The sequence below is a fragment of the Sinocyclocheilus grahami genome, unplaced genomic scaffold (genome assembly GCF_001515645.1).
Source record: "Sinocyclocheilus grahami isolate Dianchi unplaced genomic scaffold, SAMN03320097.WGS_v1.1 scaffold151.1, whole genome shotgun sequence".
Classification (NCBI taxonomy): domain Eukaryota; kingdom Metazoa; phylum Chordata; class Actinopteri; order Cypriniformes; family Cyprinidae; genus Sinocyclocheilus; species Sinocyclocheilus grahami.
The window spans coordinates 1,261,740-1,280,852 of record NW_015505330.1 but is presented as its reverse complement, the minus strand read 5'-3'; the positions used below and the strand labels follow the sequence as shown (position 1 = coordinate 1,280,852).

The window sequence follows — 19,113 nt, the reverse complement described above, 5'->3', positions numbered from 1 at the left end:
AGGTTAAATAAGGAGGTTTAAGAAGAGTTGACTTATGAAACAAGCTTTCATTGCTGCTATGAGTTTGTACAGGAGACAGACGTAAGTAGGGACACTAAAATAAACACAATATTTCTCTCTCTTTCACTCACACACACACACACACACACACACACACACTTGAATGCATTGAAATCAGATAGACAGCAAGTGACTGTTCTCTGCCAGAAGATGATCGTGGGTATCTGCTTTGTGTTTTGCGCTACCTCGGAGTGTGTGATTTAATAAACCTGGCTTGAACTCTTGGAGACATACAGCACAAACTAAAAATATCCACGTTATTTCCCACAAAAAACACACACATAACCCACATTGTGCAACTGCGGCTATGAGGACAGTGAGAACTGTGTTTAAGAATGTTTTCTTTTTCTACATCTACTCAAAACCGAAAATCTATCCAGACAGTAAAATATTGAGTGAACATAATAGTGCACATACTCATGCCACAAATCACACACACATGCAGATTTACACCAAAATTATAGAGGCATAAATACTTCACTAGTATTTTATTCGTTGTTTGTTTCTTTTTTCTATCAAAGAGTGTCGGTTTTGGCTTACTGTGAAGAAAAGGACCATCACAGTAGACAAACATGGAGCCAACTCATCATGAAAACATCCATAAACACTCTGGAGCAAACAAAAAGTTCATGGTTCACTATCGTTTTATCTAGTGAACATGCTCCCGAAGAGCACTACATCTACATGAAGAGGGAAAAATGCGAGAAAAGAGAGACAGATGGATGGAGGGAGACCCCTGAAGGTAAATGAGATGGAAGAATGACAGATTCAAAGGTTAAAGTTTAGATCTCACCACATGAAAGGCCACTTTAAAATAACAAAGTGGGTCTCATACAAACATTTTCATGAAATAATCCACACAATTATAAGTGATTGAGTAGCATTCACATCATTAGCATTATAAATGCAAACCATCCAAGAACAGTAAGAAAACAAGTGTGATTTGAGGTGATAATGTTTTTAGGTGGCTGTGTGTGTGTCCGCTTGCAAGGCTAACAGGGTGTATATAGGGTGACAGTGAAGGTGTGAGGGGGACGGGCTTGTTAAAGAGGTGGACGGCTAGTTAGCTTCAAGCTGACACACTTCCTGCCTCTGAGCTGTTGTTGATATGACCCGGCAGTGAGCTGACAGTTCGGGCTGATGCTTGCTGCGGTTTCCGCTGTCAACACGCGCAGATCTCTAATCGAAGGAGAAGTGTTTACGCTCAACATCCCATCAAGCAGATTAAGCACCTCCGCTAACACCTCAGCAGGGGTGGAGCCCGCGGGAGGCAACACCTCAACACCCCTACGGCCCAACACAACACGTCCAAATCTGCTGAAAAACGTACCATGCAGAGAGCACAGAAATAGGGGGTTCTGCAAAAAAGCACTTTTTGATTGACTAGGACAGAGACAAACGATGACGCCTTGCTAATGTGTGTTTCTGCAACGTTTCCCACTTCTGGTGCTTAGTACAGGTGAGCGAGCAGAAAGCAGTAATGAAGTGTAAAACTTATATAAACTGAAGCATGTGCCCTCTTCGATTTTTGGAACCACGTTCTATTGATTCATAATGAATTTGCACCTTAATATAAACAAAAAAGTGCTGGTCTAAATTGAGAAAGCACACATTCAGTCAATCCATTCAAGAGTTGCACCTTCTGCAGATCAACGATATCTACTTTTTTCAACATTTAGATTTAACTCATATTAGGTTTAACTCTTCATATGTACTGCATAAGTGGAAGTGTTTCTCTGAGGTCCTGTAACTGATCATTTTTAATCACTATTTCATTATCAAAAAAATTACAAGCTACCCAAGTTAAAATGCAAAAAAATGCATTTTCTTAAAGTACAAATATTGCATGTAGTCTCTCAATACAATACCATAAAACGTACATGTACACCACTGACCAAATGTTTGTGTTTGTTAATATATTTAATGTTTTTGTAAACTAAATATAGCAAAAACAGTAATATTGTGACATTATTCCAATTGTTTTGTATTTTAATATATTTTAAAATTGATTTTATTCCTGTGATGGCAAAGCTGAATTTTCAGCATCATTACTCCAGTTTTCAGTGTCACGTGATTCTTCAGAAATCAGTCTAGTATGCTGATATGCTGCTCAAGAAATATCTCTTATTATTATTCATGTTGAAAACAGTTGTGCTGCTTAATATTTTTGTGGAAACTACGATACAATTTTTTTCAGGATTATTTTATGAATATAAAGTTCAAAAGAACAGCATTTTTTAAATAGAAATCTTTTGTAACATTATACATGTCTTCACTGTTAGTTAATGAATCCTTGCTGAATAAAAGTATGAATTTCTTTTTGACATGTCAGGTGACATGAATTATATCATGTCACATGACACTGCTTGAAATTTCATGTCAACTACATGATGATTTTAAGCTTTTTAGTGTGTGTGGTGGCACATAAAGCAGCAAAGAGACTGACGTGTCCTGTGAGGGGAGAGTCAGAGATGAAGGGTGGGCACACTCAGACAGCCAATCAGAGCATCGGCAGCTCTGTGACGAGTCCGCAGACACCAGGCAGACAATGGCCTAGTAATGGGTCGACACCTCCATCTCTCATTCCATTTATCTGTCTCCTCCTCACCACCCCCCCAGCCCCTTTTCTAACGTTTTCTCATTGAAACATATGAACACACACTTGGGAGCACAACTACACACACTCCAACTCAGACACTAGGGCACTTCTTCAGCGGCGACAATTACCTGACCTCTTTCACTGACAGAGATAAAAAAGGAATGGAAGGAAAGAGAGAAAAAAAAACGAGGCAGACAAGACAATTCTCTCCCAGGTAAACTCACTGACCTAATGCTGAGTCATGTTAAGGCTTTGTTTAATCTCTCCACCCCTGCAAATAAACCCTTGCATCATGGGGGATTTGTGATCTGTGTGGATTCCCTTGTGAGCTCCGCCCACAGATGAATCTCATCAATAAAACAATTTGCATAATCAATAAAACCCAAAAGGGTAAGGAATGAAGCATTACGTCACAACTACATCATTGCATGTTATATAATTCTCCCTTTTGACTTTAAAGTTAAAGCATGTAATGCGTTTAATTTCTGATAGCCCCGCCCCCAACTCATGCCATTGGTTGAGCCAATGTTGTTGTGTCATGCTGGTCGGGATGCTCAAACAAACAGAGCAATGTTTTGATAGCACCACAGAGCCATGCACAGCGTTTACATTTTTCAGGGGAATCAACCTACAAATGGCTTACTTATAGTCTCTGCATATTAAGCTGGACAGGAAAAAGTATTTTAACACTGAAAAATAGACACACTTCAGCTGTAAGTGCATTTTAATTGCATTATGGCATCTGCTGGAGGAAATACCATCAGATGCATTTTAAAGCATACGTTTAAATTATGTCCCCCAGCCCTCAAAAAACATCAGCTACATAATGTAAAGCAGGTTTACAAATCACACACAGCTCACATATCACTTGACTTTACACTGACAGAAACAAGCAATTACACATTCCTCTGTATATTCATCGGCTCACACATTTTTCAGTTTCATCGGCTTTGTTTCTGGCACAATCCGAATCCAAATCTTTCAGCAGTGACAGCCATGGCATCATTCATGATAATACAGAGAAGTTGCAGTTACAAACTCACAATTACAAGCAGATGCACCTCGAAACAGCTCAAAAACCTGATTTGTTGTCCATGTATAACTTCTCACCATCTAAAGCACTATTTATTTGGAATGACTAAAAACCAAGTTAAAGATTGATCTTATTGGCAATCAGAAGACTTCATCTGATTCACATTGGTGTACAGGAGAAACAACTGAGATGTTAAAGGAATAGTTCATCTGAAAATTTAGATTTGTGGAAAACTTACACATAATTAATTTGTTTGTCCATCGGAACAGATTTGGAGAAATTTAACATTACATCACTTGCTCACCAATGGATCCTCTGCAGTGAATGGGTGCCTTCAGAATGAGAGTCCAAACAGCTGATAAAAACATCACAATAATCCACACAAATAATCCAGAGTCCAGTCCATCAATTAATAGCTTGTGAAGCGAAAAGCTAATGTTTGTAAGAAACAAATCCATATTTAAACCGCTTTCAACTTCAAGTTTTCAAAAAAAAACTAACTCATCTACATATTAGATGGCGAGTACATTTTCAGCAAACTTTAGGCGAACGATTCCTTTAAGGAGATATTAATTGTGACTTGTCTTTTTTCTAATGAATTGTCTGCAATTAAGGTGTTCAGGAGAAACATCTGAGACAATGGTCATACATAAATGAAATGTATCTGAGATCGCCTTTGAAGGAGCAACCTCTAAGCAATACAAACTTACTCTGGGTTGCATCTTGGTAAATATGAGCACAGGCTGAGATATGTTTTGAGACATGAGGGATTGCTATGATCATTTCTAAGGAGAAACATCTAAAAAAGCAGGAGACTTCGGCTAAAAGTCTATTTAGCCTCTTTGTTGTATACGAGAAACTTACATGATATTAAAACGATATGTTATGAACAGTGTTGGGAAGGTTACTTTAGAAATGTAACAGGTTACAGATTACAAGCTACCCTATTTAAAATGTAATAAGTAGTGTAACTATTTCAATTACTTTATTGAAGTAATGTAACTGATTACATTTGATTAATTTTTTATTGCTTTTCTAAATTTCTATTGGATGTTTTCAACTGATAATCAATTAATCAACACTCAGACAGGTTGTAGCCTAAAGCAATCAGCAGCATTGTGGATTGATGTAATTGACAGACGTGGTGCACTGCAAATCCAAACAAGAGAACCAATCAAAAGCACCAGAATAGCATTGCTTTACTAAAAGGTCTTTAAATGGCAGAATGCATCATGCACATAAAAAACAGGCAAAGCCTTAATATATTAATATTATTCAACATATATAAAGCTTTTTACAGAAAATATTCAGATGCAATCATTAATATTTTCATAAGTAACTGTAATTTAAAAAAAAAATTAATTCTCAGTATCTGTAACAGATTACAGTTACATTTATTGGATATATGCTCAACAGACTTTACTAGCTACAAATTCACTGATGTGCAGACAGACAACATGACTGCATTAGAGTGTTAGCAAGTGTTTTCTTAATTTTCTTCAAAGCCAAACATGCAGGGCTTTAATTAAAGGGTGGGTATGGGGGGTGTTAATGGGCTTTTTGCTTCAGACAAAACAGCCCCCCCACTTCCCACAATACACCACATTACACTGTGGACGGAATGTCCGCTCAGACAGCATAAGAGCCAAAAGAGAGAGGAGACGCACACATGCACGCATAGTTAACATGCTAAGAGCAAAGCGGCCCGGTTGGATTCAGCGTAACTGACAGCCTCATTGCCCTGCAACCGTAGACTGCGGTTTAAAGGTGGGAGGAAAAGGCTTCTGTAAAGTCCAGAACATCCCCAATGTTTCCTTAGAGAAATAAAAAGATGTTGTTCTAGCCCACACTGTCTGGCCTCAGACAGGAGTATTAAGCGCCAACTGTGGAGCAGTCTGGTGCAATGCCGTTTCACATCCACCTATAATTCATTAATGCAATTGAGAATGGGTGTCGGGTGTCATAATAGGTAGAGAGCACATTTCATGCTTTTCCTGAAACACAAGCTCCACACATGTGAGTGAAACGGGGAGACAGATGCAAAATGAACAATCTAGAATCCACAGATGAAGAATGCAGAGTACAATAGGAAACAGCAGAGAGAGAGAGAGTAACATGACTGTTTGTCTGCTCTAAAAGTATTCATCATATGCAGTCCACCTCTCTGATACTCACAAACTCATTTACGCCCATGTAGCTCATGCCATCAATCGCACCAGCAGTATGAACAACTGGATGAATACTAACTTTTCCTGGGCTCACTTAACCTGGGTCTATAATACACATTCTGATTTGGGTAATATTATCGAAATGGCAAAATTACATCACTTATGCAATTTTTCTAGCAATTATCAATAATTGTTATTCATGTACCTGCTCAGCCAGGAAACAAAACTGTGAAATTATGAGTACTAAATTATGGAATAAAGTATCAAATATAATGATTTATATTGAATGATATATTGTATAATTGAGTTTAATATAGAGAAAATAATCATTTTAAAATAATGGTTAAATAGAATTTTCATGCTGATAATACATTTTGAAATGAAAAATATTGCTTTAGAAAAATGCATATTTATGCATTAAAATTATACATTTTAATATAATGACAATATATAATTTGTAATGAAAAAGACAAAAATGCATACTGTATATCAACTTTCGTAACACACCACTAATAAATAACTAGATGAATATTCAGTTTCAATTGTTGTAATACAATGCCAAAAATATTAATTTAGAGAAAACACATATTGTATGTCAACTTTTTATTTAATAACACTCTATACTTTTTAAAGAAAAATTTAAATCAGAAACATGCATATTGTATATTAATTTGTGTAACATAATGCAACATATAATTTCTAATGGAAAAAAATAGATTAGAAATATACATACTGTATAGCATTTTTTGTGAGTACATTTTCAGCAAATTGTTATGTTTGCGTGAACAATTGTGTTAAGGAGATTTTATTTGTGATCTTTTCTAATTTATAGTCAATATAGTTCTGCAATTAAGGTGTTTTAGCATCTGAGACAATGGTCATACATAAAGAAAACAGCTGAGATCTCTAAGATTGGCATCTTAGAGCACAGGTATAGATCTTTTCAGCACTTTCTTCCAACATTTATCAGAGTATGCATGTCCACTACCTGTTTAATAGATCTGTGTGAGTGTATAAAGAAGTGACATGATGTTCATTTGTCTGTGAGTGTTTCAGTGAGTGTGTGAGTGTGATCCGCTCTGATCGTGTATATGTTGGCTCCAGCTGTGCTGTGCTCTCAAGCAGAATGGGAGAGGGAAGTGTAAAGACTGGAGCAGGTTTTGCCCTCCCAGCACCTCTCACCCTCACATTGCACTTCCTCCTCACTAATTAAGACCCACAGCAGGAGCTAGAGAACAGCTGGCTGAGAGTGTGTGTGAGAGACAGGCGGACAGGGACGGAATGAGCGAAACAGAGGGAGAGAGATCTGTCTGTCTCACCTTCACAGTGCTTGCCATCTCCCTTGTAACCAGTCTTGCAGATGCACTTGAAGGACTTTGGAGTGTTTTGGCAGAGAGCATCGATGTGACAGTCGTCTGTGGATTCGGAGCACTCGTCGGCATCTGTGGAGTAATCACATGGGCAAAGATTTAGCTAAACGCAATTGTTACACATCCCAGATCTGGAAAGATTATAATGTCACATTAGACAGAAAGTGACACTTTTTTTGTCTAATAGATAACTGAACATTTCCAGGCAGCTGAGTAAGTAAGAAAGATATGAGCTAAATGTCAGTTTCTAAAAACATTACAACCTTTCTATTTAAATGCGATAAGCTTTTAAATCTTTTTGTCCATCGCCATCTTTTACAAACCGAACACGTTCAAACAGAAGAGCAAGAATGAGTTCCAGAAACACCTAAATCCATCCAAGGCACATCAATGTACCTAAAGACAAACTAGTCAAATTGAATAAAAAAAAAACATTGTCTTTCAAGAAAAATCAATGTTTTCCGTGTCTCTGACAGGGGGTTTGGGGTGTGGTACTTTACTCTTTGTCACTGATCTGAGAGCAGTTGGCTTTTTCTTATGAGGATCGTATTGCTGGTTTAGACAGGTGAAGCTGAAGAAAACAGAACAGAACAAAAATGACCAAATCTACTCAGAGAGGACAAAAGAAAAACCAATAGTGTCCAATAAAGTGATATATTGATTCACCTAAAAAGCAGGAATGATGCTCATTCAAGCTCCAAATACAGAAGTGAATAAATAAATAAATAAATAAGCAGACTCCTGGAAAGCTCATTTAGGAGAAAGTGTCTTTTTGAAGAGGTAAATGAGGTGGTTTGGTTGGATATTGATGTGTAGCCTTACCAGTACCACACCACTGGCCCCTCAACCTCTCCTCTGGCTTTTTATCATATGTATGGGCTAAATCGAGTGTTTCTTTCAACTTTACGCAAACGGAGCACCTTTTGTGCACCGTTGCGCTCTTTTCATCCAACATCTAAACTATACATGGAGAAAGAAAATCAGAGTACTGTTTGTGCATTTCAGAACGTAATGTCATAAAATAATGTCTATTTGAAAAGCTTCAAAACATAAAAAGCCAAAAGTCGACTACGCGCAATCGATAAACTCATTTGGAGATGAGCTGGGCTATTCATCTCTGTGTTTATTTGAAAAAGCATGCGTTCGACCTAAAATACACAGATGAAAATATAAAACACCATTAAATCTTCAGTAGTGTCGTGGTTAAAAAGAACCGACGATCTGTTTTTATCGTTTGTCTAGTCTCATTATTGACTTTTCAAGGCATTCATTATGGAGAGACACAATGCGTATTGATGGTAGTGGAGGAGTGAGGGGTCGATAAGCCCCCCGAGCCAACCCCATCAAGGCGGCTCATGTTCCTATAGACCCCAAGGGAGTCCGATGAGACCCCGGCAAAAGCTCTCCTTATGGAATATCACGCGTAAAACAAGACAGACGCGTTCAAATACGCATATAGCCTACCTTATGCGGTAATGAGAGGGCACAATTTCAAACAAAGTATGACTAAATGATTATTCTAAATGAATGCAATTTCAGGTTTAATAATAGGCTAATGCAATTACATGGAAATCATGTGCAAAATCATGCAACCACTGACTTATATCCTATTTCAGGTATTAAAAGTTTCACCAAATAAATGATGTGAAAGGTACAGGGGGAAAAAACGGTGGAACACTTACCTGCGACTCCAACATTTCCCATGACATCTAAAGTATTTATGAGGAGGAAAAACAAACAGACGTCCCAAGAGAAGCAGGCAGGAGCCATGGTTAGAGGCTGTGAGTGAATGGACTTCTCCAGTTGTGCGTTTCTTTGATAAGAAGCGTTTCAGCTGCTGCTGGCAGAAAGAGCACAAGAGCCCGAGCCTCGAGACGCCTGCTGATTGGTTTGCGCACATTTGAGGAGGAGATGGGGGGTGGAAGGAAGGGGGCAGAGAGAGAGAGAGAGAGTGCCTAGATAGATAGATAGATAGATAGATAGATAGATAGATAGATAGATAGATAGATAGATAGCATATCGAAAAAGAACAATAAACATTAAGCAATATAAAGGTTAAAAACATAAATAAGTAGTCTATATTAAGGAAATACATAACTTTATACACACATGATGTCATTATATAAAATCTAGATTTTGCAATAATTCAGTTCTGCTTTGGTGTGTTCCATTCCTGTCAAGAGTAAAATTATATGTTTAAATTGCGCGTCTGTGACTGACAGCTTGCTGTCAAACCTGAGTGAACCAATAATGTGTAACAGTAAATACAAACGTTCCTGATATCTATAGCATTCCCCAGTAATCGTGTGCAATAAAACCTTCAATTGACATTTAAAAAAAACTGGAAGTGCTTCTCAGTTTGGATTAATCTAATCATCATAGCACGATAAAAGTTGTAGTTTTTAGCTCAACAAGAAAGATTCTCCCAACTTTGCTTCTGTAAAAGCAGCGACTTGTTAAAAGTCATGTTAATCAAGAAAAATACCAAACACTAAAGAGGTTATACTGCCTTCTCCCGGAGAAATAGAAGGACAGCATTACAAAAAGCACTGTGTCTTGTAATGTAATAATGGATAACGGTTTTAAAATATAATTGTATAGAGACTGCATTTTGCATTAAAAAAAAGAGCAATTCCTAGAGTTAATAGAAAAACTAAAACACTAGAAAAATATTTCCTCATTTATGTCACTTTTAAAGATTGTACCAATGATTAGATTATTGTTTAAAGATAATATTACACTAATTACATTATTTTTCCAGGCTTGCATAAATCACAAATTTAAATCCGTGATATTTTCATCATTATACTTTGGTAACGTTAGGCTATATCAAGGTAGGACACTAAAAAAGTATCACAGAACATATCCCAAAAACCTGGTAATAAGTAAGAAATAATAGTTTGTAACTGTTACGTGACCCGAGTAAGTTAACGTTACAACAAAACGATTTTTTTTGACGCATTATCAGCAAAACACCTGTCTTTGATAGTAAGTTCACAAAACAGACAAAACAATCTGTCGTAACGTTACTCCTCCTAGTTGTGACATTACTCTCTCTCTCTGAGGGTCTGAAAGACGCACTCTATATACACAGGTGCATCTCAATAAATTAGAATGTCGTGGAAAAGTTCATTTATTTCAGTAATTCCGACATTCTAATTTATTGAGACGCACCTGTACTCCTTAAATTTGAACGCGCGCAACGCAAAGGCACGTAAGCGGCGCACAGAACCAGGACACGCCCACTACGCACGACGTCAAATCATTCTAGCCAATCGCCGTCCAGGTTCACCTAGCAGTTGCGTGTCATGGCGTCCTCCTTGAAGGGGGTTGGGTTCACTGCTTCATTGTAGTGCGATATTTTACATTCCCACGATCAGCTGAGCGGCCTCAATACGATTAGGATATTATTGCACTAGCAATGGGGACTGTGCACGCACGGGTAAATGTTTTCCTAAAGACTCGGGGTGAAATATGCTTGTTTTGTCTGTGACCTCTTGTGTTCAGGTTTATTGCTTGCCTTGCGTGTTATTGTATTGTTACAGAAAGCTATCTAATGCGTCTTTGTGCAAGTGCCGCTGGATATGGCTGTATATGTGTGCAAAAAACAAAACTGGTCATGTTTGTTTTGTAGAGTATGGATTCTTACCCCATGCATGGGCGAGACTTGGGCGTTAACCCAGATGATTTGGAAGTGATGGAGGCGGTGCAAGAAACGAAACAAGAGGTTTTAGAAAATAAAAATGTAAGTTATCTTAAACTCGTACTAAATCAAATCTTTTATACTGATAAAATTGAGCTGTCATGCTTTTTTTGGATATGTACCATGGTTATACCATGTTAGATGTCATGGTGCATAAATTTGGTCAACATGAATATACCACTTTTCATATCAGACTATACCAACCTAACAGTATCTGATGGTAATACTACCATAGTATTTTCCAGTATACAGTAGTACTGAAATACATGTATTTGCATCAAGTACTTCTAATAATACCATGTCCAAAACCTGCAGTCTCACACTATGACATCTCTGACTGTTCTCATTTAGGTTGTTGTAGAGCACGTCAACATTGAAGGGCTGGGCAGAACTAAAGAGGATTACTTGGGCTATGAAATCTCTGATGTCTTCACTGCCAGGAACCTGGTTGAAGTAAGTGAGCTGTCAAGGTCAAAGTGTTTGTTAGGACTGGTTAAGATATCATGAGTGGTGATAGACCTAAATCGTCCAGTTCAGCCGATTAACAGAAGGGTTTATTCCATCTCGTAAATTTTGCGACTGCCTTCTCAATGGATATTGCACATTTCCTGACATTTTATAATTTGGACACAGTTTGGATATAACTTCCCTATAAATAAAAGTATCTGCTAAATGTGAAACACTTAATGAACACATCTTACGTCTGTCATTAAATTGTATGAAACATATCAGCATTATATTGGCCATAGATATCAGCCATTCCACACAAAAAAAAAACATATTGCTCGATCACTAATTATGAAATGAGGTAACAAGCTCAGTGTTTCCACAGGTGATGAGAAAATCCCACGAGGCCAGACAGAGGTTGCTCCGTCTAGGCATATTCAAAGAAGTGGAGGTGGTGATTGACATTTCAGAAGGTACTACATCCAAAACATCTTCATGCTTGATTCGGTTATAGACCTCTCAGTGGAAAGTGTCCAGTTTTTCTGGACTGAGCTGTTGCATTCCCCTCAGAGAGGCTGTCTAGCCCTGACTTTCAATATACTAAACAGTTCATTTACATACTCATAAAGAAGAGCAATAGGTCTAAAGGTCAACCTTTTTATTGTCAGTATTAGATCTGTAGCATATACTGTAGGAGAGACAAGTTGTTTAGAAATTCAACCTGGCTTCATAATATATTTGCAGGATTTTTTTATTAACTTCATAGAGGAGTCCGCTATGCCTTAACATTCAGCTATGGTGTTGTTTGTACAATGTCTTTTTGCTCTCCTCTTTAGGAGCAGACGCGCTGCCAAATGGACTCGATGTTACATTTGAGGTGACTGAGCTTAAACGACTTACTGGCAGTTATAATACCATGGTTGGAAACAATGAAGGCAGTATGGTAAGAACCATAATACACACATATATTGCTTTGCATCCTACCCTTGCCATGTTGCCTTGCCAACTAACTAAAATCATTTATAAATTATTAAATGATAAAATAAAAATGAAAGCTGTAAATATTTGACCCTGGACCACAAAACCAGTCATAAGGGTCAATTTTTCTAAATTGACATTTATACATCATCTGAAGGCTGAATAAATAAGCTTCCCATTGATGTATGGTTTGTTAGGATAGGACAATATTTGGCCCAGATACAACTATTTGAAAATCTGGAATCTGAGGGTGCAAAAAAAATCTAAATATTGAGAAAATCGCCTTTAAAGTTGTCCAAATTAAGTTCTTAGCAATGCATACTAAACAAAATGTAACTTATGATATATTTACGGTAGGAAATTTACAAAATATCTTCATGGAACATGATCTTTACTTAATATCCTAATGATTTTTGGCATAAAAGAAAAATCGATAATTTTGACCCATACAAAGTATCGTTGGCTATTGCTACAAATATACTCATGCTATTTATGACTGGTTTTGTGGTCCAGGGTCACATATAAGAATAAAAGGTTACTCTCAAATGAGATCTCCATTCAGACTATAAAAAAATAAAAGGAATAGAATGTTTCATATGAATCATAATAATAACAATATGAATAATATGTATAATAACATTTTCAGTCAGGATGGAGTATTGTTTTATTATCACCAACTCTCACTTTTTCTGTGTGGTTTCTACATAATGTGTCAATTTGTGTTACTGCAGTTGTATGTTTGTTCCTCTCAAGGTCTTGGGCATTAAACTTCCAAACATGTTAGGCCGAGGAGAGAAGCTCACCTTTCAGTTTTCCTATGGAACTAAGGAGACGTCATACGGCCTGTCCTTCTTTAAACCACAGTTGGGATTTTATGAGCGCAAGTATGATTTCTGCAAACAAAATTAAACTTTAAAGGTGAAGTGTGTAATCTTTTTCAATGTTAAAATGCAATTACACCCTTCAGTTTTAACTATAATCATAACAGTGATGCTGAATAGATATTTAACAACTTGACGTCTTTGCTTTGTGTAGCTTCGCTCTAAACCTGTACAAAGTCACAGGGCAGTTCCCGTGGAGCTCTCTAAAAGAGACGGACAGGGGGGTTTCTACAGAGCTCAATGTAAGAAATGAACAAAAAATAAAAAGTTGCTGAAAATGTACTCGCCCTCAGGCCATCAAAGATGTAGATGATTTAGTTTTTTCATCACAACAGATTTGGAATAATTTAGCATTCCATCACTTGCTCACCAGTGGATCCTCTGCAGTGAATGGGTGCCGTCAGAATGAGAGTCCAAACAGCTGATAAAAACATCACAAACAATAATCCACACGACTCCAGTCCATCAAGTAACAGCTTGTGAAGTGAAAAGCTGTGTGTTTGTAAGAAACTAAAGTTTTAACTTTAAACCATCGCTTCTGGCCAAATTGCAAGTCCTTAATCCATAAGAACGCTTTCTCCAGTGAAAAAGTCCTTTCTCTGTTGTCCTTTCGCATTAAAATCCACCAACATATTCAGAATTTTTCCGAACTATTTGGTTTTATAAACTGTGCATTATCTGAGCATGTTTCTCTCCCGATTCAGACAAGATTGCATTTTCACTGGACAATGCACTTTTCTCTTCACAAGATGTTAATTGTTGGACCCGGAGTTGTGTGGATTATTGTGATGCTTTTATCAGATGTTTGGACTCTCATTCTGACGGCACCCATTCACTGTAGAGGATCCATTGGTGAGAAAGTGATATAATGCTAAATTTCTCCAAATCTTGGATGGCCTGAGGGTGAGTAAATTTTCAGGAAATGTTCATTTTTGGGTGAACTGTTTCTTCAGTAATTAAAGATATAATGCAATATGTGTCTTGCAGTTCCCTCTGTGGATGACGGATCACACTCTGAAATGGGAGGGCGTGTGGCGTGAACTGGGATGTCTGGCCCGCAGCGCCTCCTTTGCTGTGAGAGAGGAGAGTGGCCACACTCTTAAATCCGCCCTTTCTGTAAGATGCTCCCCGCTGCCTTAATCCCAAGTGTTTTGGCTCCCTGGTTTTAGACTAATGACTGATTTCACAGATTTCTTGTCTCACACTAGCACACCATGGTAATAGACACCAGAAACTCTGCCATCTTGCCTCGAAGAGGTGCCTTACTGCGGATCAGCCAGGTGTGTGGACTTGAACGTCAGCCCAGAACATATAAGTAGCTGTTTTGTATTTCTTCGCTCATCATTACTTTTGCCTCACAATGTCCATCATTGATTAAAACTGTCTGGAGAAGGTTTAGCGTCACTGTTAAACAATACTTGTGTTCGCTCTGTTGGTTTAGGAGCTGGCAGGATACACCGGTGGAGATGCCAGCTTTCTCAAAGAAGACGTTGAGCTGCAGCTTAACAAACCATTTATTTGGGGATCGGTGAGTGGTCTTGATTAATGTATGATGTTATAGATTTTTCTGGTTTTGACATTATCTGTCATGCTTTAACTGCCTTTGAAAGACAGCAGTTGCTATAAAAGTCTGTTTTAAAGAACATTTGTGGTATTTGGACATTAATATTACCGCCACCTATCTCTCAAATGGACCATTGACACTCTATCTACAATCTCAATTAGGAGTGTCAATGGTTCATTTGAAAGATAGGTGGTGTATACACTTTAAGTAAGTGTATTGATTTTCTATTATAGGTGTTATCTGCATCTTTATGGGGAGGGATGATCTATCCTCTTGGGGGTCAGCCTACCTCCATTGCTGACAGGTGTGCATTTGTTTGTTTGCTTTTCAGTGTATGCTTTTATTGTTTAAAAAAAAAAAAGGTTTTATAATAATACGCGCTTATAATTATGTCTCATGATGTGTTCTAGTCATTTTGCTAGTCAGTGTTATCACTAAGTAAGACTAAAACTTACTTTGCTCACACAGGGTACAGCAACTTCTCAAAAATGTTTTAATAATTTTTATACTTTCCCCATCTTCTTACACTTGTGGTGTTCCTGGTCAAAAATGAAAAAAAAAAAAGCTTATAAATCTCTCATTATGCTATCACCAAATCTTGGATTCAGTCTTTTTATCAACTTGTTTTCTTTCACTTAACACGGGTTTTGTATTTCTTTTTGGATTGATTGTAAGCCTCATTGATCTGAACTCATGCAACTCAGTTTTTGAGAGAACATTGGCCATATTATCCACAAATAATGTTTTTTTTGTTTTTTATTCAAAAACTGAGGTGCATCAATTTAGATCAAAGAGGTCTAAGACCAGTCAGTTAAAAACGATACATAAAATCTGTGCTAATTGAAAGAAAATAAGTCGATGACGAGATTAATTCCAAGATTTGGTGATGAAAAGGCACATCATTTTTGACTTGGAATACCAAATTAGGTAAAGGATTATTCGGTTTAATAAAAGCCATCTTGTATCAGCACAGTTCTAAAGAAACATTTTAGAATGATAAAATCCCTCTCAGCTCAATTAAAAAGCCATTCACTGAAGTCATGTAAGCAATTTTGCTAATTTCGACGTGAGTTAGATGCTCTCATCCCTTCAATCCTCACCTTCTCAGAAACACGCTAACCAGCCTGAACATGTTTATAGCATTTTACAAATTGCATTGTGGATGTGTTTTTATGTCAGGTTCTACCTGGGCGGCCCAACCAGTGTGAGAGGTTTTGGCATGTACAGTATAGGCCCTCAGAGTGAAGGTAAAGGTGTATTTAAAAAAAAAAATAGAATATACAGCATATAAATTTTTTTTTGTACCTTTATAATTTTGTACAATTTTTTCTTAATGTTTATTTGTGATTTGAACTCTTACCTGATCAGGTGATTATCTGGGTGGGGAAGCGTATTGGGCTAGTGGGCTTCACCTGTATACGCCCCTCCCCTTCCGCTCAAACAAACGCGGCCTGGCTGACCTCTTCAGAACACACTTCTTCCTTAATGCTGGAAACCTTTGCAACCTCAACTACGGTCAGTAGTCATTTATCGAAAACTTGTCATTTGTTAGTTTAGAAAAAAAGGATTAGTTTTTAACTGAGGAAATGCAGTTTATTACTTGAAATAAAATATACAGTAAACTAAATTAAATCATGCCATTTCTAATTTTAGTTTAACTTTATAATAATTCATTTAAATCATTAAAACTAAAAATACATACAAATTATATACATAAAAAAACTAATAAAAGATGTAACAATTTTAACTACAATAAAAATGGAAAATATAAAAACTAAAATAATATCGTTGATGCTAAAATAACACTTGGCTCTAGTTCTATAGATAGAATATATGCAATGAAGCCTTTTGTCCACATGGTGATGCTGTTGTTGCAGTGAAACTTTAGTATGACACTTTCAATTTAGACTACAGTGGGCTGAGTATTATGAAAACTATTTGTTTAAATCAGCCTGTCCTTCGATTTACAGTAGTTTTTGCTTGACATCATGCATCGTGTTTGTGTAGGAGAGGGACCACACGCACATCTGCAGAAGCTAGCAGAGTGTATCCGATGGTCTTACGGCGCAGGAATAATTCTACGACTGGGAAACATTGCTAGGCTTGAACTCAATTACTGCTTCCCCATGGGTGTTCAGAGCGGAGACAGGTACATATACACATCCACTGAACCACATGCATACTGAGTCACTGGCAAAATAAAGGCACTTTTGAATTTTTAATAAAGGTTAGCACTTTTTTTTGTAGCCAAACCACAAATTTTCCACCTTTACTCTACTCTGCTGTTTTGAATGAACAATGATTGAACAAAGAACTGTGTTTGTTCTGCTTTCGATTGACTTGTGGGTTTTCTGTCAAATTGAATCGAGTTTTTAAAATTCCTCAACCTTTAATAACTACCTCTTTGCAAAGCAATCTAACCAACGATTTGAATCCTAAATGATTTTTTTGTTCCTTGACAGGATATGTGATGGTGTGCAGTTTGGAGCAGGCATCCGTTTCCTGTGATCTCGTAAAACTGCCGTCCTACTGTTAAAACTGGCATTTGTGGGATAGCGATTTTTGGATTTTGAAATGAGTGATCCCTCCTGCATGCACACTCTTGAGGATGCACTTAGTTTTTGTACCTGCAAGACAAAAAATACTTAGTTTTCCTGCATACCTCTCTCTGTTTGAATAAGAGTCCAGGGTTTAGTGAACGACAATGAAATCTTATCCAGTCTGCAAGGAGACTGCAGGTGCTAAAATAGTTAGGCTTTTACAGTTTTTTTCCAATGAGGAGAGCTTTAGAGATTATTCATGATCAAGCTGATAAACCAGAGATTTAATTCAAATCAACACCTCCGTCCACTCAATTATGGGCTATAATATAAGCTGTCCCTGCTATTGCGATGAAATCCTTGGATGAATTATGAGAATGAAGAATGGATTATTAAATGATGCATTTATCCTGTAGCCATTTGACTTGAACAAAGCACCTTTTTTCCTTTTAAATCTGATTGTTTAATGTTTCAGTCAGTTTTCTCCTCTAATGCCAAACTAGGTAAATAAATTGATTCAAACCGACCTCACTGAATTAGAAGTGAGTCGAGTTTCTTCCAGCCATAAGTCCCCTTTGTGAGATCCACCAGCAGTGCTTTATTATTAGGACACTTTTTTATTATTGTCTGAACTTAAAATGTATGTTTATTGTGCACAAAAATAAACCTTTTGGTTCCCTGATGCATTTGTTCTTATTTTGTAATCATTTAGAAAAAGTTGCCTTAAAAGGCTGAAATTGAATTGTCAAACACATACTTTTACATGGCAATGGTGTACATGAACCACTAATCGAAAGAAAATTACAGGATCATACAGAATGAAGGATAAAACATATGAGATTGAAAAACAAAAATGTCAGTAGCTCATATTGAACTATATTTTCATCTTGTTAAAAAACTGTAGTTTTAGACTCCTGAGTGGCAAAACACACATTAGAGCTGTTTTCTGTTTGTCAGAGGTAACTAGCAGATCAGGAACAGCTTGATATCTGTCATGGAAAAGTAAACAGAAATGTGTCCAAACTATTTGCAGGATAGGATCCCTCCTGAGCCAAATAACTGACCTTGAGGTAAGGACCAAGGACCTGTTTTAACCGATAACTTAATAACGCACTCTGATATGTTCTTGAATGAAGAGTTTTGTGAGTTCAAATATTATTTTATTTTGCCCTTCCACAAACTACGGCCTTGAAATCTTAAATTCATGGCATTAAATGTTGCCAACATTGCAAAATAAAAATAAAAATGAATATCTCACCAAGTGTTTTTGTACATATTTTTGCTAATTAAATATTTACACATCTACAACATAAATAAATCGAGATGCATTTACTTAAGATGCGAAATGGAGACATGAAGTCTTGTTTTCTTGGAAAAGATCAACTTTCTTGGATAATATCAACTCGCTTCATTTTAATAATCTTCACAGAAAACAAGACTTCTTATCTTGCATGTCATTTTGCTTCTGATGTAAATGTATCTTGATTTGACCATTTGGATTGGAAAGATTGATTGGGAGCTTTACTTTGAAAGTTTTTAGTGTTGCTAATACAACACTAATGTGCTCCCTAGACATGTCCTACACTCTAAAAAAAATGCTGGGTTAAATACAACCCAGCGCTGGGTAAAATATGGACAAACCCAGCAATTGGGTTCTTTTGACCCAGCGGTTGAGTTAAATGTTTAACCCAACCTTCTGGGTAGTAACCCAAATGCTGGCTCAAAACAACCCAATTGCTGGGTTTGTCCATATTTTACCCAGTGCTGGGC

General features: G+C 37.1%; 2 protein-coding genes across 5 annotated transcripts in view; one reads left to right on the top strand and one right to left on the bottom strand.

The window, feature by feature from the left end:
- Window positions 1–9,046, bottom strand: part of LOC107592233 (signal peptide, CUB and EGF-like domain-containing protein 1) — a 71,552-nt gene extending 62,506 nt beyond the window's left edge. For all 4 annotated transcript variants that reach the window (XM_016281650.1, XM_016281651.1, XM_016281652.1 and 1 more), the window contains exons 1-2: window positions 8,913–9,046; window positions 7,180–7,302 (exon numbers count right to left, since the gene is read on the bottom strand). In XM_016281650.1, the coding sequence (XP_016137136.1) occupies window positions 7,180–7,302; window positions 8,913–9,000 (211 nt within the window). In that variant the 5' untranslated portion in view covers window positions 9,001–9,046. The remainder of the gene's footprint in view (window positions 1–7,179; window positions 7,303–8,912) is intronic.
- Window positions 9,047–10,495: 1,449 nt separating this feature from the next.
- Window positions 10,496–18,025, top strand: LOC107592232 (sorting and assembly machinery component 50 homolog B-like). The gene is made up of 15 exons (XM_016281649.1): window positions 10,496–10,672; window positions 10,865–10,975; window positions 11,285–11,386; window positions 11,766–11,853; window positions 12,217–12,323; window positions 13,112–13,242; window positions 13,394–13,481; window positions 14,227–14,355; window positions 14,448–14,519; window positions 14,681–14,767; window positions 15,037–15,107; window positions 15,983–16,050; window positions 16,172–16,318; window positions 16,811–16,952; window positions 17,266–18,025. The coding sequence occupies exons 1-15, from the start codon at window positions 10,652–10,654 to the stop codon at window positions 17,309–17,311; spliced, it is 1,410 nt and encodes a 469-aa protein (XP_016137135.1). The 5' UTR covers window positions 10,496–10,651; the 3' UTR covers window positions 17,312–18,025.
- The last annotated feature ends 1,088 nt before the right edge of the window (window positions 18,026–19,113 follow it).

Coding starts and splice junctions, on each gene's coding strand:
- LOC107592232 (XM_016281649.1), top strand. CDS start 10,652: ATGGGGACTGTGCACGCACGG. Junction 12,324..13,111: donor GAAACAATGAAGGCAGTATG/GTAAGAACCATA, acceptor GTTCCTCTCAAG/GTCTTGGGCATTAAACTTCC. Junction 16,953..17,265: donor GGTGTTCAGAGCGGAGACAG/GTACATATACAC, acceptor GTTCCTTGACAG/GATATGTGATGGTGTGCAGT.